Source organism: Anomaloglossus baeobatrachus, chromosome 4, assembly GCF_048569485.1.
Source record: "Anomaloglossus baeobatrachus isolate aAnoBae1 chromosome 4, aAnoBae1.hap1, whole genome shotgun sequence".
NCBI classification, from domain to species: Eukaryota; Metazoa; Chordata; class Amphibia; order Anura; family Aromobatidae; genus Anomaloglossus; species Anomaloglossus baeobatrachus.
In genome coordinates, this window is record NC_134356.1 from 510132746 (window position 1) to 510157378 (window position 24633).

At 43.4% G+C, this 24633-nt stretch overlaps 1 protein-coding gene across 1 annotated transcript in view; it reads left to right on the top strand.

Annotated features, from left to right (window-relative positions):
• Positions 1-6110: 6110 nt before the first annotated feature.
• Positions 6111-24633, top strand: part of ADAMTSL3 (ADAMTS like 3) — a 725891-nt gene continuing 707368 nt past the window's right edge. The window contains exons 1-2 of the mRNA XM_075345857.1: positions 6111-6358; positions 19223-19314. Coding sequence (XP_075201972.1) covers positions 19228-19314 — 87 coding nt within the window. The 5' untranslated portion in view covers positions 6111-6358; positions 19223-19227. The remainder of the gene's footprint in view (positions 6359-19222; positions 19315-24633) is intronic.

Sequence of the window (24633 nt, forward strand, 5' to 3'; positions counted from 1 at the left end):
TCTCTCTGTCTCTATCTCTTTGTCTGTCTGTCTCTTTCCCTGTCTGTCTCTGACTGTCTCTGTCTCTTTCTCCGTCTGTCTCAATCTCTTTCCCTGTCTGTCTATCTATTTCTTTCCCTGTCTGTCTATCTATCTCTGTCACTTTCCCTGTCTGTCTCTTTCCCTCTCTTTCCCTGTCTGTCTCTTTCCCTCTCTTTCCCTGTCTGTCTCTTTCCCTCTGTCTCTTTCCCTGTGTCTGTCTCTTTGTCTGTCTCTTGTCTGTCTCTTACCCTGTCTGTCTCTTTCCCTCTCTTTCCCTGTTTGTCTGTTTCCCTGTGTCTGTCTCTGTCTCTTTGTCTGTGTCTGTCTCTTTACCTGTCTGTGTCTGTCTCTTAACCTGTCTCTCTCTTTCCCTCTCTTTCCCTGTCTGTCTCTTTCCCTGTCAGTCTGTTTCTTTGTCTGTGTCTGTCTCTTTGTGTCTGTATCTTACCCTGTCTATGTCTGTTTCTTACCCTGTCTATGTCTGCCTCTTTCCCTGTCTGTGTCTGTCTCTTTCCCTGGCTGCATTGTGACACGCCAACATTCCATTTAAGGGCGTGGCTGCTCATTCTTCTGAAGTTCTGGCTGCACTGTGGCTCCCAGCTCCATTCGCTTTAATGGAGGCAGGTTTTTTGGTGAATAACTGTAAAGCGCGGGGTTAAAATTTCCCTTCAAAACATAGCCTATGACGCTCTCGGGGTCCAGAAGTGTGAGTGTGCAAAATTTTGTGGCTGTAGCTGCGACGGTGCAGATGCCAATCCCGGACATACACACACACACACACACACATACATTCATACATACACACATTCAGCTTTATATATTAGACCCTCGAGCCTCTGTGGCTCGAGGGTCTCCGGACCTGGGGGCTTGCGGCCACTTCAAATTTAAAGGAGGGGGTTATTTACAAGGGACAGTTTGTGATGCCACCCGTGGTTCGCGGTAAGGGGAGTACCTCCGCTGCCGAGGGTAGCCTGATGGTGATCCCTCCACGGGTAGGGGAGACCCCGGGACTCTGGAGATAAGTGACAGATAGTGTTGTGCAGGCTATGCAGGCTATGCGGGCAGGCAGGACGCAGGGGTAGCAGTGTACTCACTCGGGCTGTGTGAATGTTGGCGCAGTCATTAAGCAGATTCTGACACAGAAGTAAACCAAGTCTCTGAGTGCCGCTGCCACTCAGGGGAGCTCGTCCGGGTATCCATCCCCACTGGTACGGCTTAGTGGTCCGGAGCCTTCCTCCATGCACAATTGTGTAGATGTTCCTAAGTGACCCTTTGGCCTGAAGCTGTCAGGGTCCCGCTCCCTATGTTGAAATAGTGTAGCTGTGCTCTCGATGGCTGACACTTGGGATTTCTGTAGGCCGCATAAGCTGGAAAGCCCTATCCCCCTCATTGTTTGGGTGCCTTCGATCTCTGAGATCTTCGGGAAAGTTCAAAAAGAGACTATCCTCCACAGGTGAATTATCAGGTTACTTGAAGCTACTCCCCGATCTAGGGTCCTGTACCCCGCCGTGCTTGGTACCAGTCTGGTTACTGGACTTTCCGGTGCCGACCGTTCTCCAAAACTAAGTCAGTACACCCTTTCCAATACCCTGCGACCAGGTCTCCAACTCCTCTAGTCTCAGACCACCGTCTGCTACCCAACCAAAGTCCCACACGGAGCTACAACTCCTTCAGCTCCTCACTCTCTGAGGGCTACTACTAAACTCCAGGGAGATGCTACTCCCAGCTCCTCACTCTTTGGGAGCCACTGCTGAACTCACTTTCTCCCTCCCACCAGTCTGCTTGACACCTAGGCGGGTGGCCCTTTCCCAGCTAGACCACCCACTGGTGTGCCTGACAGGGTGTGATGTGAGGTGTGGTTAGGATTTGAGTGCTGGTGGAAGTAATACCAGTGTGTAGGAACCCAGAACCATGGAGGGTGAGTTCTGCACCATAAGAGACAGGGGTGCAGTTCCCTGTGACACCCTGATAGAGTCAGGGGCATCACATATATACAGTGGGTACGGAAAGTATTCAGACCCCTTTAAATTTTTCACTCTTTGTTTCATTGCAGTCATTTGGTAAATTCAAAAAAGTTCATTTTTTTTCTCATTAATGTATACTCTGTACCCCATCTTGACAGAAAAAAAACAGAAATGTAGAAATGTTTGCAAATTTTTTAATCAAGAAAAACTGAAATATCGCATGGTCATAAGTATTCAGACCCTTTGCTCAGTAGTGGGTAGAAGCACCCTTTTGAGCTAGTGCAGCCATGAGTCTTCTTGGGAATGATGCAACAAGTTTTTCACACCTGGATTTGGGGATCTTCTGCCATTCTTCCTTCCAGATCCTCTCCAGTTCCATCAGGTTGGATGGTGAACGTTGGTGGACAACCATTTTCAGGTCTCTCCAGAGATGGCCAATTGGGTTTAGGTCAGGGCTCTGGCTGTGCCAGTCAAGAATGGTCACAGAGTTGTTCTGAGGCCACTCCTTTGTTATTTTAGCTGTGTGCTTAGGGTCATTGTCTTGTTGGAAGGGGAACCTTCAGCCAAGTATGAGGTCAAGAGCACTCTGGAAGAGGTTTTCTTCCAGGATATCTCTGTACTTGGTCACATTCATCTTTCCTTCTATTGTAACCAGTCATCCTGTCTCTTCAGCTGTAAAACACCCCATAGCATGATGCTTCCTCCACCATGTTTCACTGTTGGGATTGTAATGGGCAGGTGATGAGCAGTGCCTGATTTTCTCCACACATACCACTTAGAATTATCACCAAATAAGTTCTATCTTCGTCTCATCAGACCAGACAATCTTATTTCTCATAGTCTGGGAATCCCTCATGTATTTTTTTGCAAACGCTACACGGGCTTTCATATGTCTTGCAATGAGGAGAGGCTTCCGTTGGGCCACTCTGCCATAAAGGCCCGACTGGTAGAGGGCTGCAGTGATAGTTGACTTTCTGCACCTTTCTCCCATCTCCCGACTGCATGTCTGGAGCTCAGCCACAGTGATCTTGGGGTTCTTCTTCACCTCTCTCACCAAGGCTCTTCTCCCACGATTGCTCAGTTTGGCAGGATAGCCTGGTCTAGGAAGAGTTCTGGTGGTCCCAAACCTCTTCCATTTAAGGATTATGGAGGCCACTGTGCTCTTAGGAACCTTGAATGCTGCAGAAATTATTTTGTAACCTTGGCCAGATCTGTGCCTTGCTACAATTCTGTCTGTGAGCTCCTTGGACAGTACCTTTGACCTCATGATTCTCATTTGGTCTGACATGCACTGTGAGCTGTGAGGTCTTATATAGACAGGTGTGGACCTTTCCAAATCAAGTCCTATCAGATTAATTAAACACAGCTGGACTCCAATGATGGAGTAGAACCATCTCAAGGAGGATCACAAGGAAATGGAGAGCCTGCGACTTAAATATGACTGTCTTAATACTTATGACCATGTGATATTTCAGCATTCCCTGTTTAAAACATTTGCAAAAATTTCTACATTTCTGTTTTTTTTCTGTCAAGATGGGGTGCTGAGTGTACAGTAATGAGGAAAAAACTAACTTTTTTGAATCTATCAAATGGCTGCAATGAATCAAAGAGTGCAAATTTTAAAGGAGTCTGAATACTCTCCGTACCCACTGTGTGTATATATATATATATATATATATATATATATATATATATACGGTATATATATATATATATACAGTGCCTACAAGTAGTATTCAACCCCCTGCAGATTTAGCAGGTTTGATAAGATGCAAATAAGTTAGAGCCTGCAAACTTCAAACAAGAGCAGGATTTATTAACAGATGCATAAATCTTACAAACCAACAAGTTATGTTGCTCAGTTAAATTTTAATAAATTTTCAACATAAAAGTGTGGGTCAATTATTATTCAACCCCTAGGTTTAATATTTTGTGGAATAACCCTTGTTTGCAATTACAGCTAATAATCGTCTTTTATAAGACCTGATCAGGCCGGCACAGGTCTCTGGAGTTATCTTGGCCCACTCCTCCATGCAGATCTTCTCCAAGTTATCTAGGTTCTTTGGGTGTCTCATGTGGACTTTAATCTTGAGCTCCTTCCACAAGTTTTCAATTGGGTTAAGGTCAGGAGACTGACTAGGCCACTGCAACACCTTGATTTTTTCCCTCTTGAACCAGGCCTTGGTTTTCTTGGCTGTGTGCTTTGGGTCGTTGTCTTGTTGGAAGATGAAATGACGACCCATCTTAAGATCCTTGATGGAGAAGCGGAGGTTCTTGGCCAAAATCTCCAGGTAGGCCGTGCTATCCATCTTCCCATTGATGCGGACCAGATGGCCAGGCCCTTTGGCTGAGAAACAGCCCCACAGCATGATGCTGCCACCACCATGCTTGACTGTAGGGATAGTATTCTTGGGGTCGTATGCAGTGCCATCCAGTCTCCAAACGTCACGTGTGTGGTTGGCACCAAAGATCTCGATCTTGGTCTCATTAGACCAGAGAACCTTGAACCAGTCTGTCTCAGAGTCCTCCAAGTGATCATGAGCAAACTGTAGACGAGCCTTGACATGACGCTTTGAAAGTAAAGGTACCTTACGGGCTCGTCTGGAACGGAGACCATTGCGGTGGAGTACGTTACTTATGGTATTGACTGAAACCAATGTCCCCACTGCCATGAGATCTTCCCGGAGCTCCTTCCTTGTTGTCCTTGGGTTAGCCTTGACTCTTCGGACAAGCCTGGCCTCGGCACGGGTGGAAACTTTCAAAGGCTGTCCAGGCCGTGGAAGGCTAACAGTAGTTCCATAAGCCTTCCACTTCCGGATGATGCTCCCAACAGTGGAGACAGGTAGGGCCAACTCCTTGGAAAGGGTTTTGTACCCCTTGCCAGCCTTGTGACCCTCCACGATCTTGTCTCTGATGGCCTTGGAATGCTCCTTTGTCTTTCCCATGTTGACCAAGTATGAGTGCTGTTCACAAGTTTGGGGAAAGTCTTAATTAGTCAGAAAAGGCTGGAAAAAGAGATAATTAATCCAAACATGTGAAGCTCATTGTTCTTTGTGCCTGAAATACTTCTTAATACTTTAGGGGAACCAAACAGAATTCTTGTGGTTTGAGGGGTTGAATAATAAATGACCCTCTGAATAAACTTTTCACAATTTAAAAAAAAAAATAAAAAAAGAAATAACATTCTTTTTTGCTGCAGTGCATTTCACACTTCCAGGCTGATCTACAGTCCAAATGTCACAATGCCAAGTTATTTCCGAATGTGTAAACCTGCTAAATCTGCAGGGGGTTGAATACTACTTGTAGGCACTGTATATATATATATATATATATATATATATATATATATATATATGTGTAACTGTAGATGTGTGTTTATATATATATATATATATATATATATATATATGTGTGTGTGTGTGTATATAATATATGTAATATATTATTTTTCTTATTAATATTAATTTATCATCATCATTTTGGATTTTGATGGTGACTTTTAATAGTGGAATACCTGGGAAAACGTATTTCTAAAGAGCTTCCTCCGTCTGGCATTGCCATTCCACTATTTCTGTAGGTAAAACTGCAAATTAGTATTTCTATAAGTTCTGAGAGGTTGGCACGCACAATCTGCTAAAATATGTTACATATTAATAGAAAAGTAAAAATAATAAGACTTTTAAAATAAATATATGGTAAGATAAATTGTGAGCATTGGTTCCAATTATAGCACTTTGTACTAAAGTGACTTATTCATTAGAGAGTATATGTTCAGAAAACTGTATATATGGTGTATTAAACGTGATTCATTTTGCTGTCCCTCCTGTCAGCTAGAGTTTAAAATGGAAAAAATGTAAAGAAGCTGAGATGGAAATCCTTCAGATCAGGTTGCCCCTGGGCCTCTTAAAGTCTAAGAGCTACCAGGAACCCTGCCTTTTTATTTTGGCTTCAGCTACTGTATTACAGGAGCATGTCTGTCTGCTCACAGCTGCTTTTCCATAGGGAACCCTTAAAGCAGAGCCTCACCGCACTTCCCCAAGACACCCAGCAGGTGGCGCTGAGGGACGGATGCCGGCTTCTCTGGCTGTCACCAGCAGACCTGTTGCATTTGCACTGAGCCGCTGACTGGTGCAGCAGAGGCAGATTCCAGCTGTACCCAGAAGCTGCACCTCACCCGCTGCGGGCACAGCTGAGCCGGGCACTCACTGGTCACAAAGATGCCCTCTGCCCCCGGCCAGCACCACAAGGATCACACAACATCGTGAAGACAAGAAGGACATATTGCTGGTGGCACTGTCTGGACCTATCCCCCATCCGACAGGAGTATATAAAGACATACGTGAAGAAGACTTTGGGGGCCAGCACTAAGGAAGGTGAGCTGTCACCAGAGATGTCACTTGCCATTTCCCAATTATGTGCCTATATTCTTAGTATACAGGTTGTCATAGCTGGGCAGTTTTAATATACTGTACATCTGTGTAAGTATGTATATATATGTGTGTGTATATATATATATATATATATATATATACACACACACACGCACACAACATATGTATATATATATATATAAAAATATATTTATATATAAATCTAAATATATATCTATGTTTTATTATTTTACTTTATTATTTCATACATATGTATTTTAGTTTTTTTAATATATATATATATATATATATAATAATAATAATAATTTTATTCACTTGCATAGCGCTATTAATTCCACAGCGCTTTACATACATTGGCATATATATATATATATATATATATATATATATATATATATATATATATATATGATGGTGTGCACGTGGAAGATTATTGAGCCATTATTAAGGGCAGGAAGGGGTTACCATAGCAGGGCGCTGCAGCTCCTCTTGCCCACTCCCTTGCAGTAGCAGTTGCTATAAAGTTCAGGAGTGTGTGCCCTTGAGCTGGAGCAGCGCTGCCTTCATAGAGTTTAACTCTTAAAGTACTGGGCTATAAGCCATAACTTGTGGTGTATGTCATTGGTTGTCATGAATGACATATCGTAATGACCCATGAATTCTCAATTGCATTCTTTAGACATTGAGGTCATTTTAATGCATAGAAAAATGTTGCACTTAGTGCCAAAAAATAAAGTCTGTATGTAAATCCTAAGCTCTACTGCTGTTTTTACTTAGACACTAAAGTATATGAGCATATTGGGATATAAATCAATAGAGGTGCATATACTGTATACCAATAGTATTGCACACCTGTACTAATTATGTCATCATGTTACAAATCAAAGACAATGACAGCGTTAAATTTCATTTTTAGTTTGTAATAAATATATTTGATTAATGTACACGTTCCCATATAATTAAGGATTGTGTGTGCCCTCCTGTAATGGCCCATCACATGATATGACGGGCGACACCATAAAACAACCCATACCCTAGAAATAAGTTTGGACCACTGACATTTATTATTATTATTATTATTATTTATTATTATTTATTATTATAGCGCCATTTATTCCATGGCGCTTTACAAGTGAAAGAGGGTATACGTACAACATTTATATGCATTTTCCGCAATGCCCTTATACTTTCAATCTCAGTTCACTGTACATACATCAAGAACTGTCTAAGTGAGTAGATAGTAAGGACCTGAATGGTTTATAGTTCAGTAGAGGAGCTATTGGGGCTCCTATTACAGCTATGTAACATCAGCATGGCGGGTGCATAAACTGTGTATTCACATCAATTATAGCGCCTGGCTGACATCTGAGATTTGTGATGTAATAGTTTAATGTATGTACCGTACGTAAAGGCTATGAATTAGTTTTATATATATATATATATATATATATATATATATATATATATAGTTGGGTCTTGACTAAAATCTAAGATATCTGCCACTATTCATACACAAGTCCGTTCAGACAAGTTCCTTTATTCTAAAGTGTATACACAGATCTGGAGATGAGTAGCCATATTCTTACATGAACCTTTTTTTAAATTGCAGTTATTTTGATATATGTCTGCCAAATACAAATTTCAAAACTAGAAATGTGTAAAATATGTCATTGACTGAAATCAATGCCATCTGTGAGATGTATACATTGATCATCCTAGAAGAAAGGGAAGTATTAAGATGATTGGAATTGATTGATTTTGATCAATCTTGATACACAAGAAGGGGAGTTATAAAAATCATATGACAGGTGCATCTGATTGCAGGAATGGGATAACTCTCTGTAGTGATACACAGAAATAGAATTTAGAATTTACTTTTTTAGACAGAGAGAAAGAGAGAGAGTGCAACAAAGACAGAGCGAGCAATAGACACAGAAAAAAAGAGAAAGCTAGAGAGAGAAATAAAAAGAAAGAAAGACAAACAGAGAGCAAAAGAAAGAGAGAGAAAAAGATAGAGACAAAGAGAGAGACAGAAAGAGAAAGAAAGAGTAAGACAGAGAGAAAGAGAAAGCAAGAAAGACACAGAAAGAGAGTGACAGATCAAAAGAGAGAGCGAAAGAGAGAGACAGAAAGCAAGAGAGAGAGACACACAGCGAGGGAGAGAAGAGAGACATACAGAGAGCAACAGAGAGAAGAGAGAGAGAGATAAACCAAGAGGGAGAGAGACCGAGAGAGGGAGAGAGACCAAAAGAGGGAGAGAAAGAGAGTGGAAGGAGAGAAAGAGAAAAGGAGAGAAAGAGGACAGATAGGAAAGAAACAGTGAGACAGATACAGAGAGATAAGAGAGACATACATACAAAAAGAGAAAAAGAGAGCGATACAGAGAGACAGAGAGAAAGAAAGAGACGGCTGATACAGAGAGACAGACAGAGAGAAAAGAGAGCGAAAGAGAGACAGATACACAGAAGTTGGTTTAAAGGGAACCTGTCACCAGTTTTTTAACTATTAAACTAAAAGTGTCACCTTCTGCAGCTCCTGGGCTGCATTCTATGAAGGTTCACCTTGGCCCTGACTTGCAGAAAATAACTTTATAAAACATGACCGTTACGTATGCTAATGACCTGTGTGGCTCAGATGGGCGTGCTCTTTTTCGGTTCCTGTCCCCCCTCCTGCTGCTGTCCGCCATCCTCCTTTCTTGATTAACGTGATGATGCCTCCGTTATCATCCATGTTGCTCTTTCAAATCTTGCACCTGTGCAGTCATGTCCACTCGCGCAGGCACAGTTCGCTCTGCCATATCGCGGGCGAAGCAGAAAACATAGCTGCCCTCGTGCGCGTCGGTGAGCTAAATGCGCAGGCACGAGGATTAGGTCGGGTATGAGAATGACGCAGTGACGCCATGCACAGCGCCGACCATAATCTCGCGCTTGCGCAAATAGCACACTGGCGCGCCCGAGGGCAGCTATGTTTTCTGCTCTGCCCACGATATGGCAGAGCGAACTGCGCCTGCGCGAGTGGACATGACTGCACAGGCGCGAGATTAGAAAGAGGAGCGTAGATGATGACAGAGGCGTCATCACGCCAATCAAGAAAGGAGGACGGCGAACAGCGGCAGGAGGGGGGACAGGAGCCGAAAAGCTCGCGCATCTGAGCCACACAGGTCATTAGCATACGTAACGGTCATGTTTTATAAAGTTATTCTTGGGGTCTGCAAGGGGACAAGAAATAAGGTGCACCTTCATAGAATGCAGCCCAGGAGCTGCAGAAGGTGACACTTTTAGGCTGGTTTCACACTACGTCTTTTTAACATCCGTCCTTAACGTTATTTTAGCGGAAGTACGGATCCAGTGCAAATGCGTTTTCATTTCAATGCATTTGCAATGGACTCGCGTTAACATCCGTTCACCTGCGTTTGGCTGCGTTATAGTGAGGATCCAGTGACTTGCAGTTTTTTAACATGTTTCAAAAACGCTACTTGTAGCGTTTTTGAGCTCCGTCCAAATACTGCAAATTGCTGGATCCTGACTATAACGCACGCAAACGCAGGTGAACGCTGGCATGCTGATAGACAGGATCCTGCTTTTGTACTGAGCATGCCCAGAAAGTACTGAGCATGCCCAGAACCAGTCTCGCGTGATCTGTCTATCTCTCTACTCCCTCCCTCACCCTCTCTCTCTCTATCTCTGTCTTTCCCCCTTCCTCTCTCTCCCACCTGAGAGCTGCGGACACTCGTAACCAAGGTAAATATCGCGTAACCACTTCTCTTAGTTACCCGATGTTTACGTTGGTTACGCGTGCAGGCAGCCCTGCTCCTAGCAGCTGCAGACACTCGTAACCAAGATAAATATCGGGTATCCAAGGCCGATGTTTACCTTGGTTACCAGCGTCTGCAGCTGTCAGAAGCCTCCTCCCAGTCTAGTTCCCCTCACTCCCGATCACATGACTCCAATGCCCGCCCCTAAACATCCAGTGCAGGATCCTGCAAAATAACATATGCGTTTGCATACGTTATTTGCTGTAAAAGCAGGATCCGTACTTCCGCTAAAAAAACGTTTTCAGCGGATGTTAAAAAGACGTAGTGTGAAACCAGCCTTAGTTTAATAGTGAAAAAACTGGTGACAAGTTCCTTTTAACTGGGTGAATGGGAAAAGTTGTTATTTTAAGGAATGCAAAGTGTAACATTAGTTATAAATATTTTGATTGGAGAACACATCAGGTTGTAAACATGTTACTATTTTCTGATATGTGGGAATATTCACATTAGGCTGGTTTCACACTACGTCTTTTTAACATCCGTTGAAAACGTTATTTTAACGGAAGTACGGATCCTGTGCAAATCCGTTTTTACTTCAATGCATTTTCAATGGAATCGCGTCCACCTGCGTTCGCATGCGTTTGCGTCCGTTAGACGCAGGATCCGTCCTTTTGCGTTATTTTAACATGTTTCAAAAACGCAACATGTAGCGTTTTTGAGCTCCGTCCAAGGACTGCAAATTGCTGGATCCTGACTATAACGCACGCAAACGCAGGTGAACGCTGGCGTGCTGATAGACAGGATCCTGCTTTGATACTGAGCATGCCCAGAAAGCACTTTGCATGGCCGGAACCAGAGTCCGGCCATTCATATTCATTCTCTCTCTCTCTCTCTCTCTCTCTCTCTCTCTCTCTCTCTCTCTCTCTCTCTCTCTCTCTCTCCCCCCCCCCCCAGCCCGGTCCTATCTCCCCCGTGCAGCCGGCCCGGTCCTATCTCCCCCGTGCAGCCGGCCCGGTCCTATCTCCCCCGTGCAGCCGGCCCGGTCCTATCTCCCCCGTGCAGCCAGCCCGGTCCTAGCAGCTGCAGACACTCGTAACCAACATAAATATCGGGTATCCAAGGCCGATGTTTACCTTGGTTACCAGCGTCTGCAGCTGTCACAAGCCTCCTCCCAGTCTAGTTCCCCTCACTCCCGATCACATGACTACAATGCCCGCCCCTAAACATCCAGTGCAGGATCCTCCAAAATAACATATGCGTTTGCATACGTTATGTGCTGTAAAAGCAGGATCCGTACTTCCGCTAAAAAAACGTTTTCAGCGGATGTTAAAAAGACGTAGTGTGAAACCAGCCTAGCTGTGTAGAATGAAGGAAGCACCAGCATAATCTTGACCCCTTTAATCATCATCTGACTCTTTTGTGTTTGTAACAATCACAAGTATCTCTAGCTCCACTGGTATCGGTGGCTGCTTGGACATTTTGGACTATGAAAGTATGGAAATCACAGGCAAACGTGCCTGACTGTTTATTAGTCAAGGGCATTAGTTTTATGAAGTCCCTTCTTGTAATGAGCAATGACAGATACTGAAGCTTTACCTTATAGAAAATGCAGCACAGCTCCACAGTGACACACCTAGGTCAATAAAAATCTGTTCAATGAAATCCCTATTAATAATGACAGTACAGAGTTTTGGTTAAGGCTCCCACTAGGTGGCGCATTGACTCATTGCACGCCAATGTTAAATAGTCCTGCTTTTACTTTAAGAGTCATTTCTAACCTCACAGTGACCCTATTGCACTAACATTTGCTCTCGGCTACAGGTACTAAAACTAACATCTTAATACATTATTACATCATCCCAATATATTTGACAAATGTACACTGTTTCATAAACTCCTCACTAAACCTTCAAATCAAGTCTAAGAAAAAAACATAAAAAAATAAATGAATTGTGAGTGTAGTTCGAAGTGATGACTTGTCCATCAAGTCTTGTAGGAATGCAACGTATATGCTGAAAGCATCTGCAACGGCTGCGACCCGAGAAGTGGCAATCTGACACTGTTGTATCTCTGTTGCACCCCATAAAAGAAAATGGAAATTGCAAGTGTCAAACAGTACGGCAGCATTTTCACATCAATGACCTGTCGGGATTCTAAGGCAGCCATGAAAAGAAAAGCAGCAACCCGACTAGTTAATATTTTAACTCTTCCGCCTCTTTTCAGCACTAGTTAGCAATATTCTGACCACATTTGTACATTTTTAATTTGACTTGTAAAATACACCTGTCATGAAATAATGTGGTCCTTAGGATTTTGGGATGATTTATTTTACTAAACAATTTGGCTTCACTTTAACTGAAGGTGTCAATGTAAAAAGTGCAGAAAGAAATAACCTAATATTCTGCGCCAGGTGGCACCAGCAAACTACAGGAGGTGTAGAACCTCTACTGTGGTAACGTAGAGAAAAGAGAATGGCAGCTCATCAACATACCAATATACTGTGATTCCGTCCCTTTATAGCTTAAAGGGGTGGTTCATTACTCTGCAATAGTGGCCACATCCCTGTAAAACTGATAGGGAAGGCTTTTATCAAATACCTTGTTTTTAGCCATTTCTGCCTCTGAGCGGTGCTATCGCAGTTCATTCATCTTCATGAAGTGAACCCCACTTGGGCTCTGTGACTTCTGAGCACCGGTGATGTCACATCAACTTCCAGTTGACACGATATCACCGATCCCGGCCCCAGTCTTCCTGAGTGACTGGGCTGTGGGTGGAGTTTCACTGCTCACCACAGCCCAGCGTCACAGCGCAGCATGTCATGCGCTCTCTCCTTCACTGCAGAGCACTGCAAGCAGGAGCGATGTTGGGCTGTGACGAGAGGTGAAACTCCGCCCACAGCCCAGTCACTCAGGAAGACTGGGGCCGGGCTCGGTGATATCGGGTCAACTGGAAGTTGATGTGACATCATTGGATCTCAGAGGTCCTAGAGCCCAGGAGCCCAGGGGTCACTTCATGAGGATGAGCAGAATGCAGTAGCGCCACTCAGAATTGGCTGAACAAGGTACTTAGAAAAGCCTTCCCTATCAGTTTTACAGAGATGTGACCATTATTGCAGAGTAGTGAATCACCCCTTCAACAATATACAGCCATGTTCTCTAGGGACTTACTATGCACAGGACACCACTGCACCCCTGCAGCTGCCAGAATGATCGTGGCATCTAGCTACTGAAGGCCAAATCTTTGTTTAGCATTTTTGTCCCTAAGAACAAATGTCCGGGCTTTTGGCTACAGGTGTTCCTGTTTACACTGAACACATCCATAGATAAGGAAAGTGTACATAGGGTAGTGTCCGTTCCATGCATTCCTCCCCCATGTAAACAAAGCACTACTTCCTTTACTACCTTAAGATGAGAACTCCTTTAAGAGTTAATAACGCCCCACAGAATACATTATAAAGTTACCCAAGACGTTATTATCTGAGTTTAACCGTGCAAACACCATTTCAATAATCCTACTGAAAAGGACATAAAAGTGAGCGGAATCTCCACGTCGGAAGGATATTCCTGGAATGAGTGTTACAACATTAAGCAAAAAGAGCCATTGAATGATACAGATCTTCTCTTGAAATGTTATTGCACATCTTTTTTAGAAGGATTATGGGAATGATGATGTTCAGTAAAAACCCACTTTTTTAGCTGCGTAGTGGGCACCACTGTTTTCACCGTGATGTATAATTATTTTCCATCTGAAAATGTGATGCCCTGGACTAGTCAGGTAGTCACAGATAGGGCCCCGCATTACACCAGTCCCTAACTAGGTAACACCAGCCAACAACATTAAACCCTAGTCACCTCCCTCAGGGCTTGATGGACACAGCAGGGGGCGGAGCCAGGTGGTTGGCCATGCCCACCGAGGAGTTCAGAGAGCCTGAGGCAGGAAAACAGTTCAGTTCGCGAAGAGTTGAGTCTGAGAGTGCAGTGGAGGAGGACAGGCCTGTGTGACAGGCCTGTGACAGACTGACAGGGGGCAAGGTTGGAGCCCTGGTACCTCTGGCTAGGAGGCATACGGAGGCCTCTGCCTGCAGGAGCCGGGAAGACGGCTCGGTGGAACCGTGGTGGACTGGGACAGGGTAGTGGCCCGCCGGTACCGACCCGGGGAACCGACTCGGAAACCGGAGCACAAGAGGGGGTACTCAGACCCTGAAACGAGGTCTAGAAACTACTGGACTGAGTTAATTAACTGATTGCAGTCTACTTTACGTCCTTTCCCACCCAAAGTCCTTCATAGAAGACAACAGCCCAACGAGGGGGATAGAAAGCCACCGCCAAGGCTCAGAGATCCCATGGGCCAGCGTCTGCAGGCAAACGGGCTCTTCCGACATCCACAAGCCGGGGAGCGGACTTCTGACGCTGCAAGCGCAGGCAGCCCAACAATTCAAACAGGTGCAGGAGAAAGGCAGAGACCACCAACCGGGTGGGGGATCCCGACTGCAGCCGGCTGCGAGCACCGACCACTATCATCTTGGTTTACCAGAGACTCGAGTGTTTCATTCTAATAGTGAGTACACCAGTGCCCTCTGGCCGCCCATCTCCCTGCACCGCCAAAGCAACCCCAACGGGTCCCGGGGCCACCATCCCTGCCCCCGGAGGTGTTAACAACTTGCTGCATACCATCTCCTCTGGCTGCCCCGTAACTGCAGTGGTGGTGTCCACCTTCACCACATCTCGTGAGTGGCGTCACAAACTCAAAGCACGGCTCCGGCCGTACACCTACGTCCCAAGGCCGCCAACCCCCCTTTTAGATCGGAGTGACCGCAGTGGCCCCCGGGTCCGGAGACGCTCGAGCCACCCACCAGCGAGCCCGGATCTGAGCGGCTCGGTTGCAGCCGAGCACGAGGCGGCACAAAAACTTCATGGCATATTCCCCAGATATTCCATTAATGTATGCTAGTGTCATGCGATGTTCGGCTTTGCACACACCAGCGGGTTCGAATTCACTGGTCTCCAGCTCTGCATGAGTTAATTCCTGCAGACTGGTCAGCAGGACCTAAGAGCTTAGGTTGCTAATTGCATGGTGCAGTTGTCTCCTCCTTATTTAAAGCATGGCTTCCTTCCTTTATGTGGCGGTGAGAGCTTTAGCTCCAGCGATTCCCAGTCTTGGTAATTTTCCTGCTTTTGGTGATCCGTGTTGACCATCTGAGTGGTGTAAACGTTTCCCTGTTGTGCATTACTTCCCCCCCTTTTTCCGTTGTTTCCCAGTACACATAATTGTCTCTCTTCCGTTCTCCCTTGTCCGTGTCATTTTGTGGAGTTTTGTATTTATGTTTTCTGGCCCACCCCGAGGGTGTGGGAGAGGGGAGTAAGATCAGGGCTCGGACAGGAGTTAGGGTCACACTTGAGGCTCGGACCTGATTACCATCAAATCTACCTCCGCGATAAGGGACAGAGCAGGGACTCTACTGTAGTCTGAGGGCCAACCTAGGGTCACCTGTCCTGTCGTTACGTACCTTGTTACACTCCGTGACAGATAGATAGAAAGTTGTGTGGGTCAAGAACCTAGCAGCCCCTGTACTACCATTAGGGTATATGGTCAGAGAATTTCAGACACTCAAATATCAGAAATATTTGGCATAGTTTTGTAATTAAAAATAATCTATAAGCAGGATTTCATCCCCCCAAACTATGTGCTTATGTAGCTCTTTCAAAAGGCAAGTTCAACAATACCTTTACATGGCCAGTACATTCCTCCATTCCTGAGGAATCAACATTTGAATTGATATGTAAATGAGGCTGAAAGACTATGGTAGATCTAAAGCTTCTGTCACTCCAGTTCTATTTCCCATCTAGCGCCGCCTCCTGGGACGGCTCCTTTGCCTGAAGTCACACAGTATAGAGGCTGTCAGTCAAGCAGGAGGAGGCAGCTCTTCGTGTGGAATAGAGCTGGAGCGACAGAGGCTTCAGATCTTCTAAGGCTATGTGTCCACGGTAGAATGTTGCTGTGGATTTTTCTGCATGAAAATCCGCGGCTTTCCCGCAAAATCCGCACCTTTTCAAAGGTGCGGATTTGCCGCGGATTTACCGTGGATTTACCACGGAATTGCCGCGGATTTTGGTGCGGATTTTTTTTTTTTTTTCCCCCAATTCTGAAGCCAAAATCCGGATCAAAATCCGCAACAATAATTGACGTGTTGCAGATTTTTCCGGATCAAAATCCGCACCAAATCCGCCGCGGAAAAATCCGCAGCATGGGCACAGCATTTCCAAAAAGCCATAGAAATGGCTGGGAAGTGCCGCTGCTGCAGATTTTCGGGAAATCCGCGGCTTTTCCGCGAGAAATCCACGGCAAAATCCGCGCATTTTCCGCAGCGTGGACACATAGCCTAATAGTTCTTGAGCCTCATTTGCGCATCAATTCAAATGATTTCTCAATGCCTCAGATGGAACAGCTTTAAATCTATTTCTGGATTAGTAATATCACATTTAGGGGTAAAGCAGACTAAATCAATTTTAATTTATGTGTTCTTGTAAAATTTGAGTAGTGAGCCTTGTGTAGATACAATTTGGAAAGAAATGGTATTGGTGTGGTCATATCTGATGTGACGTGACCCCACAGTATTATGCTTTTGACCAGGAACAGGTGAAGAGAACTTTTAGCAGTTTCTCTGCCCCAGAGGGAAATTAAAGTTCCCTGCAGCGACACTTGGAAAGAATAGCGCTCATTATTTTCCATGTATATTTATTTTTACTCTCCTAATCCTTACGCTGATATGATCCTTTTAATAAACAAGTTAGGTTTCAGCCCCTGAAGATGATCTCCCATGGGCAGCGATTAGAGGGCTTGATAACAATTTGACAAGTTGTTTTATTTAATGGAAAGTGACCGCTAAGCTCATATGTTTTCATTTCATTTGTCTAGACGGCTCACTTATCTTTTTTTCTCTCCTCTCGGCTCTAGACTATACTACTTTGCTAGACTTGATGACCATTTTCCACAATAGTTGGGGTGCACATAAAAAACTGGCTGCGTTTAAGGCTTTGAGACTCGTGGAATGTTATTGAGAAGGTGGAATAGCAGAGGTCTTTGTGCGACATTAATCAGCGCTCTACCGGCAGCCCCTATATCCCTGTTATTCATGGATATCTCCTTTACATGTGATTAATCGTAGTGATGCTCATGTGCAGTTATATTTAGGAGTTGAGCTTCCTGATATATTAAAGTATTTTCTCTTTATTACCGTCCTTTATTTATTTAGCTAATTGACCTAATGGAGGAAGGATGCTCAGTCTGGTCTGCTTTATCCATCCCAGACAACTCCTACCCTCATCATTACTTACAACACTAGGGCTTTGTGCTGTGCTTTACTAGCATAAATGTGCTATGGATTTGAAACATTCAACTAATGCCAGTGTATAGAATAGTGAATAAAGGGTACATGTCTGAGAACATCCACCGTCCAGGTGTAGGGGGGTGACCTGACCCCTGCAAGCCTCCCTGAAGACCTGTGATATTATATTGTGTGATCTTATCCTGTGGCTGTGTATTAATATATTTGCTTTTACCTGCGCACATGGAGTATAGTGGGTATGTCACAGTTCCACCAGCTACCACCAGATGGCGCTGCGCTCCCCAAGTTTGGCCAGGAGTGTCAGATAGAAAGGTATAGTGGTGGGGCTGCTAGGGCAAGAGAGATTAGCTCGGCCCACAAGAGGGCCGGTGGGACTCTTTGCCAGCTGTGTTAGTCGAAATGGCATGGAAATGTGTGTCCTGTCCTGTGAAGAAGTTGTTCCTCTCCTATGGGGAAGAAGGTTTATATGAAGTTATTACATGCAGTAAAGCTCAAGTTTTGGATGAAAGCCTAGCTTCTGACTTTGATTTATGGGGACGAGAAGCTACCACAAAGATAATGGAGCCACAGCCCCTAAGAGTGTGTTCCTTCACTGCCTACATCACACATCCATCCTCCTTTTCATGTAGTGCGTCAGCCGGGGACACGACTACAAACCCAGACCTCAGCTGAACCCCCGACCGACCCTACACAGGTTCCTCAATTTGGTCTACCGAATGATATCACTAGTGCCTAATACCATTTCAATGCTGTATCAAAAGCAGCTGACTTCGTAAATTGGTCATTTATGCATCATATCACTAATGATTGGCTGCATAAGTCATGTGCTATAATAATGCCTTCACAATCAACAAAAACCGAGGGCAGTGGCGCTGGACTTGTGAGGGTGAGTAAGACCGATTTTGTTATTTTTGGACAAAAGTAAGCTTGTGCATTAAAAAAATACTTCAAACTTGTAAAACGTCTTGGCTGGGCTTAGCTTATGGTTAGTCTTGACACTTGGTAAGTCAATTTGGCAACTTGGCCTCCAGAAAGTAGAACTACAGGGTGGGTCATAAGTATGGATACACCCTGATAAAATGGAAGTGGTTGCTGATATAACCTTACCGTTCGTGGCATATTAGTACATGGGAGAGGCAAAACATTTGAGGCTGGGTGATGCCCATGGTGGCTATCTGCAAAGCCGCCATTTTGAATTCAGCTTTACTTTTTTTTTATCAAGGTGTATCCATATTTATGGCCCACCCTGTAGATTGCGAGGTAGAAAACTGAAAAAAATTACAAGGAAGTCCCGGGACCAAGTTGTAACCTACATTGTGTTTGCATATTGTCAGAGGGAAGTGAGTCTGAAGAATGCTGTTGTCACTCTTTTTTTAGGTGGACTCCTCCATTAAGTAAAACAAAATAGATGATTTTTTTTAGTCAAAAATATTACTGTATGTGGCACCTACTTAGGGCAAAGTCGTTCAGAGATTAGATTCCCACTCCTTGTGGTCGCTACCCTATCTTCACTGCAGGGTAAGTGGATTGATGTATTTTTCTTTAATAGGTGTGATCAGCTGTATAGTGCTAATCTCCATTATTACCGTAAGTTAATATTTGACGTACCATACCCTACTTTGTCTATGTTAGCCATTGTAGCAGGTGTCAGTGATTCAATCATTGAACAATTGCTTATTAGGGTAATATGCTAGATTTTTTCACATAAAAATCCCTATGACTTACACTTCTTTTTTTTTTATTAAAGTCTACATGAGGTGGAGGCGGGACAATTACAAGATGGCCCCTCGGCTGCTGGCATTGTGGATAATGATGTCACTGAAGCCTTCAAGATATCAGGTAATGTAATGCATAGTATGAGAACAGCATTAACATAGTATGAGAACAGCATGAAGATATTGCATATGATTGTTCCTACCTAAGGCACCAGAAGGGCAGATGACCTGGCCCTCATGGAGGTTTGGTTCCAGAAGCCATTGCTACTTCAACACTATTCATATACTACTGTGTGTATATAAGGTTGAGATAAAGTACAATTATGTAATATTCTGATCTTGATAAAGGTGCAAAACCAAGCAAAGGTTTGCCTTAGTGCCTATAGAAAAGCATGTTTAAATTGGATTCGGCCTACAAGATGCTTGTCTTGCATTTAGATGACAAGTCAAATGTTAGGCCATGTACACTCAGTATTTGGGGATTTTTTTCACCTCAGTATTTGTAGCCAAAATCAGGAGTGGAAAAATCTGAGGAAAACGTATAACAGAAATACGTCATCATTTCTGGATTTATCACCCACTCGTGAGTTTGGCTTACAAATACTGAGGTAAAAAACTCAATGTGTTCACATGGCCATAGTCTTCAAGGTCGTTCTGACCAATCGTCTATAAAATATACGTTCCTTATACCACTAGATAGAGGTCTATGTAATATTGTTGTGTTCAAAACAGAAAAATTGGAGTAACACATCCACTAAAAATGCATTCTTTATTCAAAATTACAAAAATATAGAAAACATTGACAGCATTAACATAGATCAGGTTTTTTACAGAGGAAGTATCAGACATAAATCCCACTAGTGGGGGAGGGAATCTAAGGAGGAAAACCCCATCTCAAACATGGTGCAAATATTTGACTAAATAAATCAATTACTGAGTGAGATATGATATCAATTAAATATATCAATACACTCAATAGTGCAGTAAAAAAAGACATAAAAACGTCCCTCTCAGTAAAGTACAAGCAAAAATAATAACGTCAGCTTACCCATGGTAGATGAGAAACGTCCCACTGGAGACCCCAGCAACCCAACGCACGTTTCACCTGGTGGCTTTCTCAAGGGAATGTGCCTGCTTGTTTGACTCATATATAGGCATCGGAAGGAGGGCCAATTACAAAACGGTGCATGCAGGTGGTTATCGTGCTGTTTTGTATTATCGCCGCCATCATTGTAATACAGCGCATGTCGGGTGAACTATGCACCTGATGACGTCATTAAACATGCGCAGATCACATTGTTTGATGACCGGTGGAGAATTACAACCTTGGAGCCACCACACATGCGCACCATTTGTGTTACTCTAATTTTTCTATGTTTTGATTATGATCTGTGGGAGTAGATTTCACAAATTAATTATTTTTTGGGAGAAACATTTAGTTCTTTGGTGTTGTACCCCCTTTTGTATGTTTCTGGCCCTGAGATATTGGTGCTTGATGAATTGTATATTCAAATTGTTAGTAATATTGTTGTTAGTAATTGTGTTGTTAGTGTTGTTAGTAATATTGTTGTGTTTAGATATGAGCGAACCCAAACTGTAAAGTTCAAGGCTCGTACTGAACGCAGACTTTAAAAAAAAAAAAAAAAAAAAGTGTTTGAGTTCTGAGTTTGGGTGCTGTTCATATGCAAACCCATCGCACAAGCATCGGGGTGCTCGGGTACACTTGGTGCCGGGCCCAATGTGAGATGCATGCACTCTCTTAATGGTTCTCATTGGGGGTAAAAACGTTTTCAGATGTAATGTGTCCAATAAAAATAGATTTCCCTCCCCCAGAAATGCTTTGCTTATGGCTGGCAATATGTGGGCGGAGAGTGGGACTGCCTAATCATTGACATCCATTGGAGTTCTGGTCAAGTCCTTAACTGAACTTTATCTAAAGTCCGGCTGAACTCGGTGAACCTGAACTTCCACGGATCCGCTCATCTCTAGTTGTGTGGCAATTTCATTGCTGTCCCAGATTTAGCCAAAATGAACAGCCCTGCCCCCAAATTAAACCCTGCAGCTGCAGTTATAGACAAACTTAATTTTAGATTTGGATCCAGCCACTTTCCAAGTAGAAAATGATGTTTCATACGAAGACTACTGAGGTAATTGCTGCTACGGCAATAAAATCCTTTGTCGAACCTTGTCTGGCAGTGCCTACGATCAATGCATCAGATCTTAATGCCAACTCTTCCTCATAAAGAAAATGCCAGTGTCTGTCTCCTTTTATGATATGCTAAATACTAACAGCTTCCTGGCTTAAATCAAGATATACAATCTACAAAGTGAAACTGTATTGTACCAAACTGTCATACTGAGGTGCCAGAAAATTGTTCCACTACCATAACAAAAAAGTAATACGTGTGGATTTCATACTTAGTACAATCCCTTTAATAAAGGATAATCCTCTGTAGTTTGGGCCGCCTGCAGTTATGTGTTACTCATTTCTTTTTTGCTTCCTTTAGTTCCTATTCTGGATGGAAAGAAGTAACACATAACTGCAGCATCAGACTACGCACCTTGTTTGTAGTCTGTAACCATGGAGACATATATGTTTACTTAGGAGCAGTGTACACCAAATGTTTGGATATTTTTAATCAGAACAGTTTTGCAAAATTGTTTTATTTAAATTTTTCTGTATATGCATTAGGGAAATATATTTGTTAATTGTAGAAAAAGAAGAATTCTTACTTTAAAGAGAATATTTACCTAAATGTATTTTTCGATCAATCTTTTTAATAATCTATGTCTAGATTGATAATACTACTACCTAACTGCTGCAAACACTAATTCAGTTTACAGTCTGTCAAGTGTAATCACAAGTAACCAGCTGTATCCGAAACTTATTTTATCCTTTGGGGCAAAACTGCTTTGTTGTGTCTTTTTCTGTCTATAGCCCTCATTATCAAGTTTAGCTTTCACATACGTCTTCAATCTATTCTATGCACAGATAGAACACAAACCCATATTATTCTACGGGGTTTCTCATTTGTGGACCAATCTTTCTAGTTCAAATGAAAGGGCCCGTAACATAACATGTGGGGGTTTTTTTTTGGCTTATAGAAGAAAATGGAAAAAAAACGGAAAGTAAAAAACGGAAGTTAACTGGATTCAACACACTGATGAAAATGGGCATCATTTTTTGTGTATGCAAAAAAAACCCCTTGATGTGTGAATAAGGTCTAATGCTGTGTTAAAGGGGCATTCAGGTGCCGTGGTAGTCGCAGCAGGGACTGCTGTTCGGACGCAGCGCAGCCCTGAGTGTTGACTCTGCACCAGTATTGCCTCATGGTTATATACATCATTCTCCACAGTACTGTGGACATACACTCCGGTTCTTTATCGACGTTGCCACTAGTAACCGGAGTCACTCTCAATTTGCCGGCCAGCCACTTCCCTGGTACTCAAGCCTCTGAGCCGCTCATCCCCTCGCCCATCTTTATTCTGCTGGGCAGGATCAAATAGTCCTCTGCTTGTCCCGCCATCCCACCCACAGGGATGGATTTTTGGCTATAAGCTAGGGCGGGCTTTCCAGGGACGGCACTCCTCTGCTGGTGCTGTCAGGACCTACTCTCTTCGCTGGAGCCCCCTGACCTTCCGCTGGTTGAGGGTGTTCTTTGGGTATCTTCCAGGGGGTTACCACCATCCAGGCTGTCTCAACTCTACTCTCACTCTGGGACGTGGTTCGCACAGCCCACTCCACACTAGGTTCCCACGTGTCTGGTACCAGAGGGTCAGCCTAATTAAGTTGGTTGTGGATGTTGCACTTATAATCTCCTAGGGGACTCTCCTGTCCTTTCCTGTGTCCCTCTCCTTTTTATTAGCTGGACTCCTCCCTGCCATTAACTCTTTCTAGCACCGAGTACTAGGAGAAGCAGCCAGCCCAATGTTGCCACCCAGTGGCCGCACACATATTACACCAATTGACATGTTACACAGTACACGTTCCGCATCGTGGATTTGCAGGTCTGGGCTGTCCGAAACTCACACCCCCTTACAGCTGCATTCACATTTTATGGCCAAGTTGCATTTTTTGCTGCAAGTGTGGTAAAACTGCATTGTTTTTTATGCAATTTTAGAAAACGTTTTTGCTGTAAACTTCCCCTCCCTGAAAAAAACACTGCAACATAGCTGTAACGTGAGAATGCAGTCTTGTTGTTTAGTAATCAGATTTTTTAAAATTAATGAAAGTGTGATAAGTACTTATCCATACACATATCATATGCACAGCTGTCAAAAATAATTGTTGCACACCGCAAAATTGAAAAGTAAGGTGGTTTAGGAATCAAAAAGCATATTTTGCTCAGGGTCAGAAGGACTTTATATTGACTTTTACGGAGTCTGGTCTATTCCTCCTCGATTGTTGACCGTCTGAGTCTAAGCATCCCTTTCTGAAGTAATTTTCTCTGCACGCTGGTAGAGGCAGACTTTTCTGGTTGGTTGGAGAGTTGAGCTCATTGGAGCCCCAGGATAACCTGCCTGCTGTATTGCTCAGAACACAATCCAGATATGAAGTCATAAATTGAAATTGCAGGCATTATGAAACTGAAGAGGAGAGGCTAATGAGAGGGCATACAGAGTTAAACCGAAATACAGTGATGAAACCTTCTTATACCACTAGAAACCATAAAATGCCCATATGCACCTGCTCACCATATAATCTTCACTAAGAACTCTTTAACTCCTGAAGTGCAGAACATGTTTTCACTGAACTTTTATTGGAACTTTAGTCTTGAATCTTTGGGAGCAGTTTTTGCTTGGATAAGTTTTATTTCATTTATAGAATGAACCATATTTACCAACTTCTCCTAAAAAAAAAAAAGCTTCAATAATCCTGGAAGATTTAACAATTCTCTAGGTTTCTGCAAGAACCTCCTGGAAGGCAGTGCCTTCCCCATAGACCTTTCAGGCTGTGTGCACATGCTGCGTTTTTTTCTAATGCATTTTTTTCTTGCAGATTTTAATCAATCTGCAAGGGAAAACGCATCCCGTCAAAGAATATGAGAATTCTGAAGTGCTGTGCACACGTGGCAGATTTTTTTCCTTGTAGATTTTGGTGCAGAAAGAAACTGCAGCAAACAATTGACAAGTCAATTGCTTCTGCATTTTTTACAGCGTTTTTACTATCACACTACATAAAAAAGCATTAACAATGCAAAACTGCTGCAAAAAAGACACCTTTTTTCTCCACTGTTTTTCTTGCCAAGCGATGCAGTTTTAGGTGCAGAAAATCTGCAAACAAAACTGCAACGTGGAACATATCCATAGAGTTTCACTGCTCTTGTATTAATTGTCTTTTATTTTCTCATAACTTTGCACTGCTCTTGCACTGTGCCCCTGTCCTTTAAGAGATGGACTCTCTCTTTCGCTGGCTGCAATCATGACATCAAATGGCACCAGT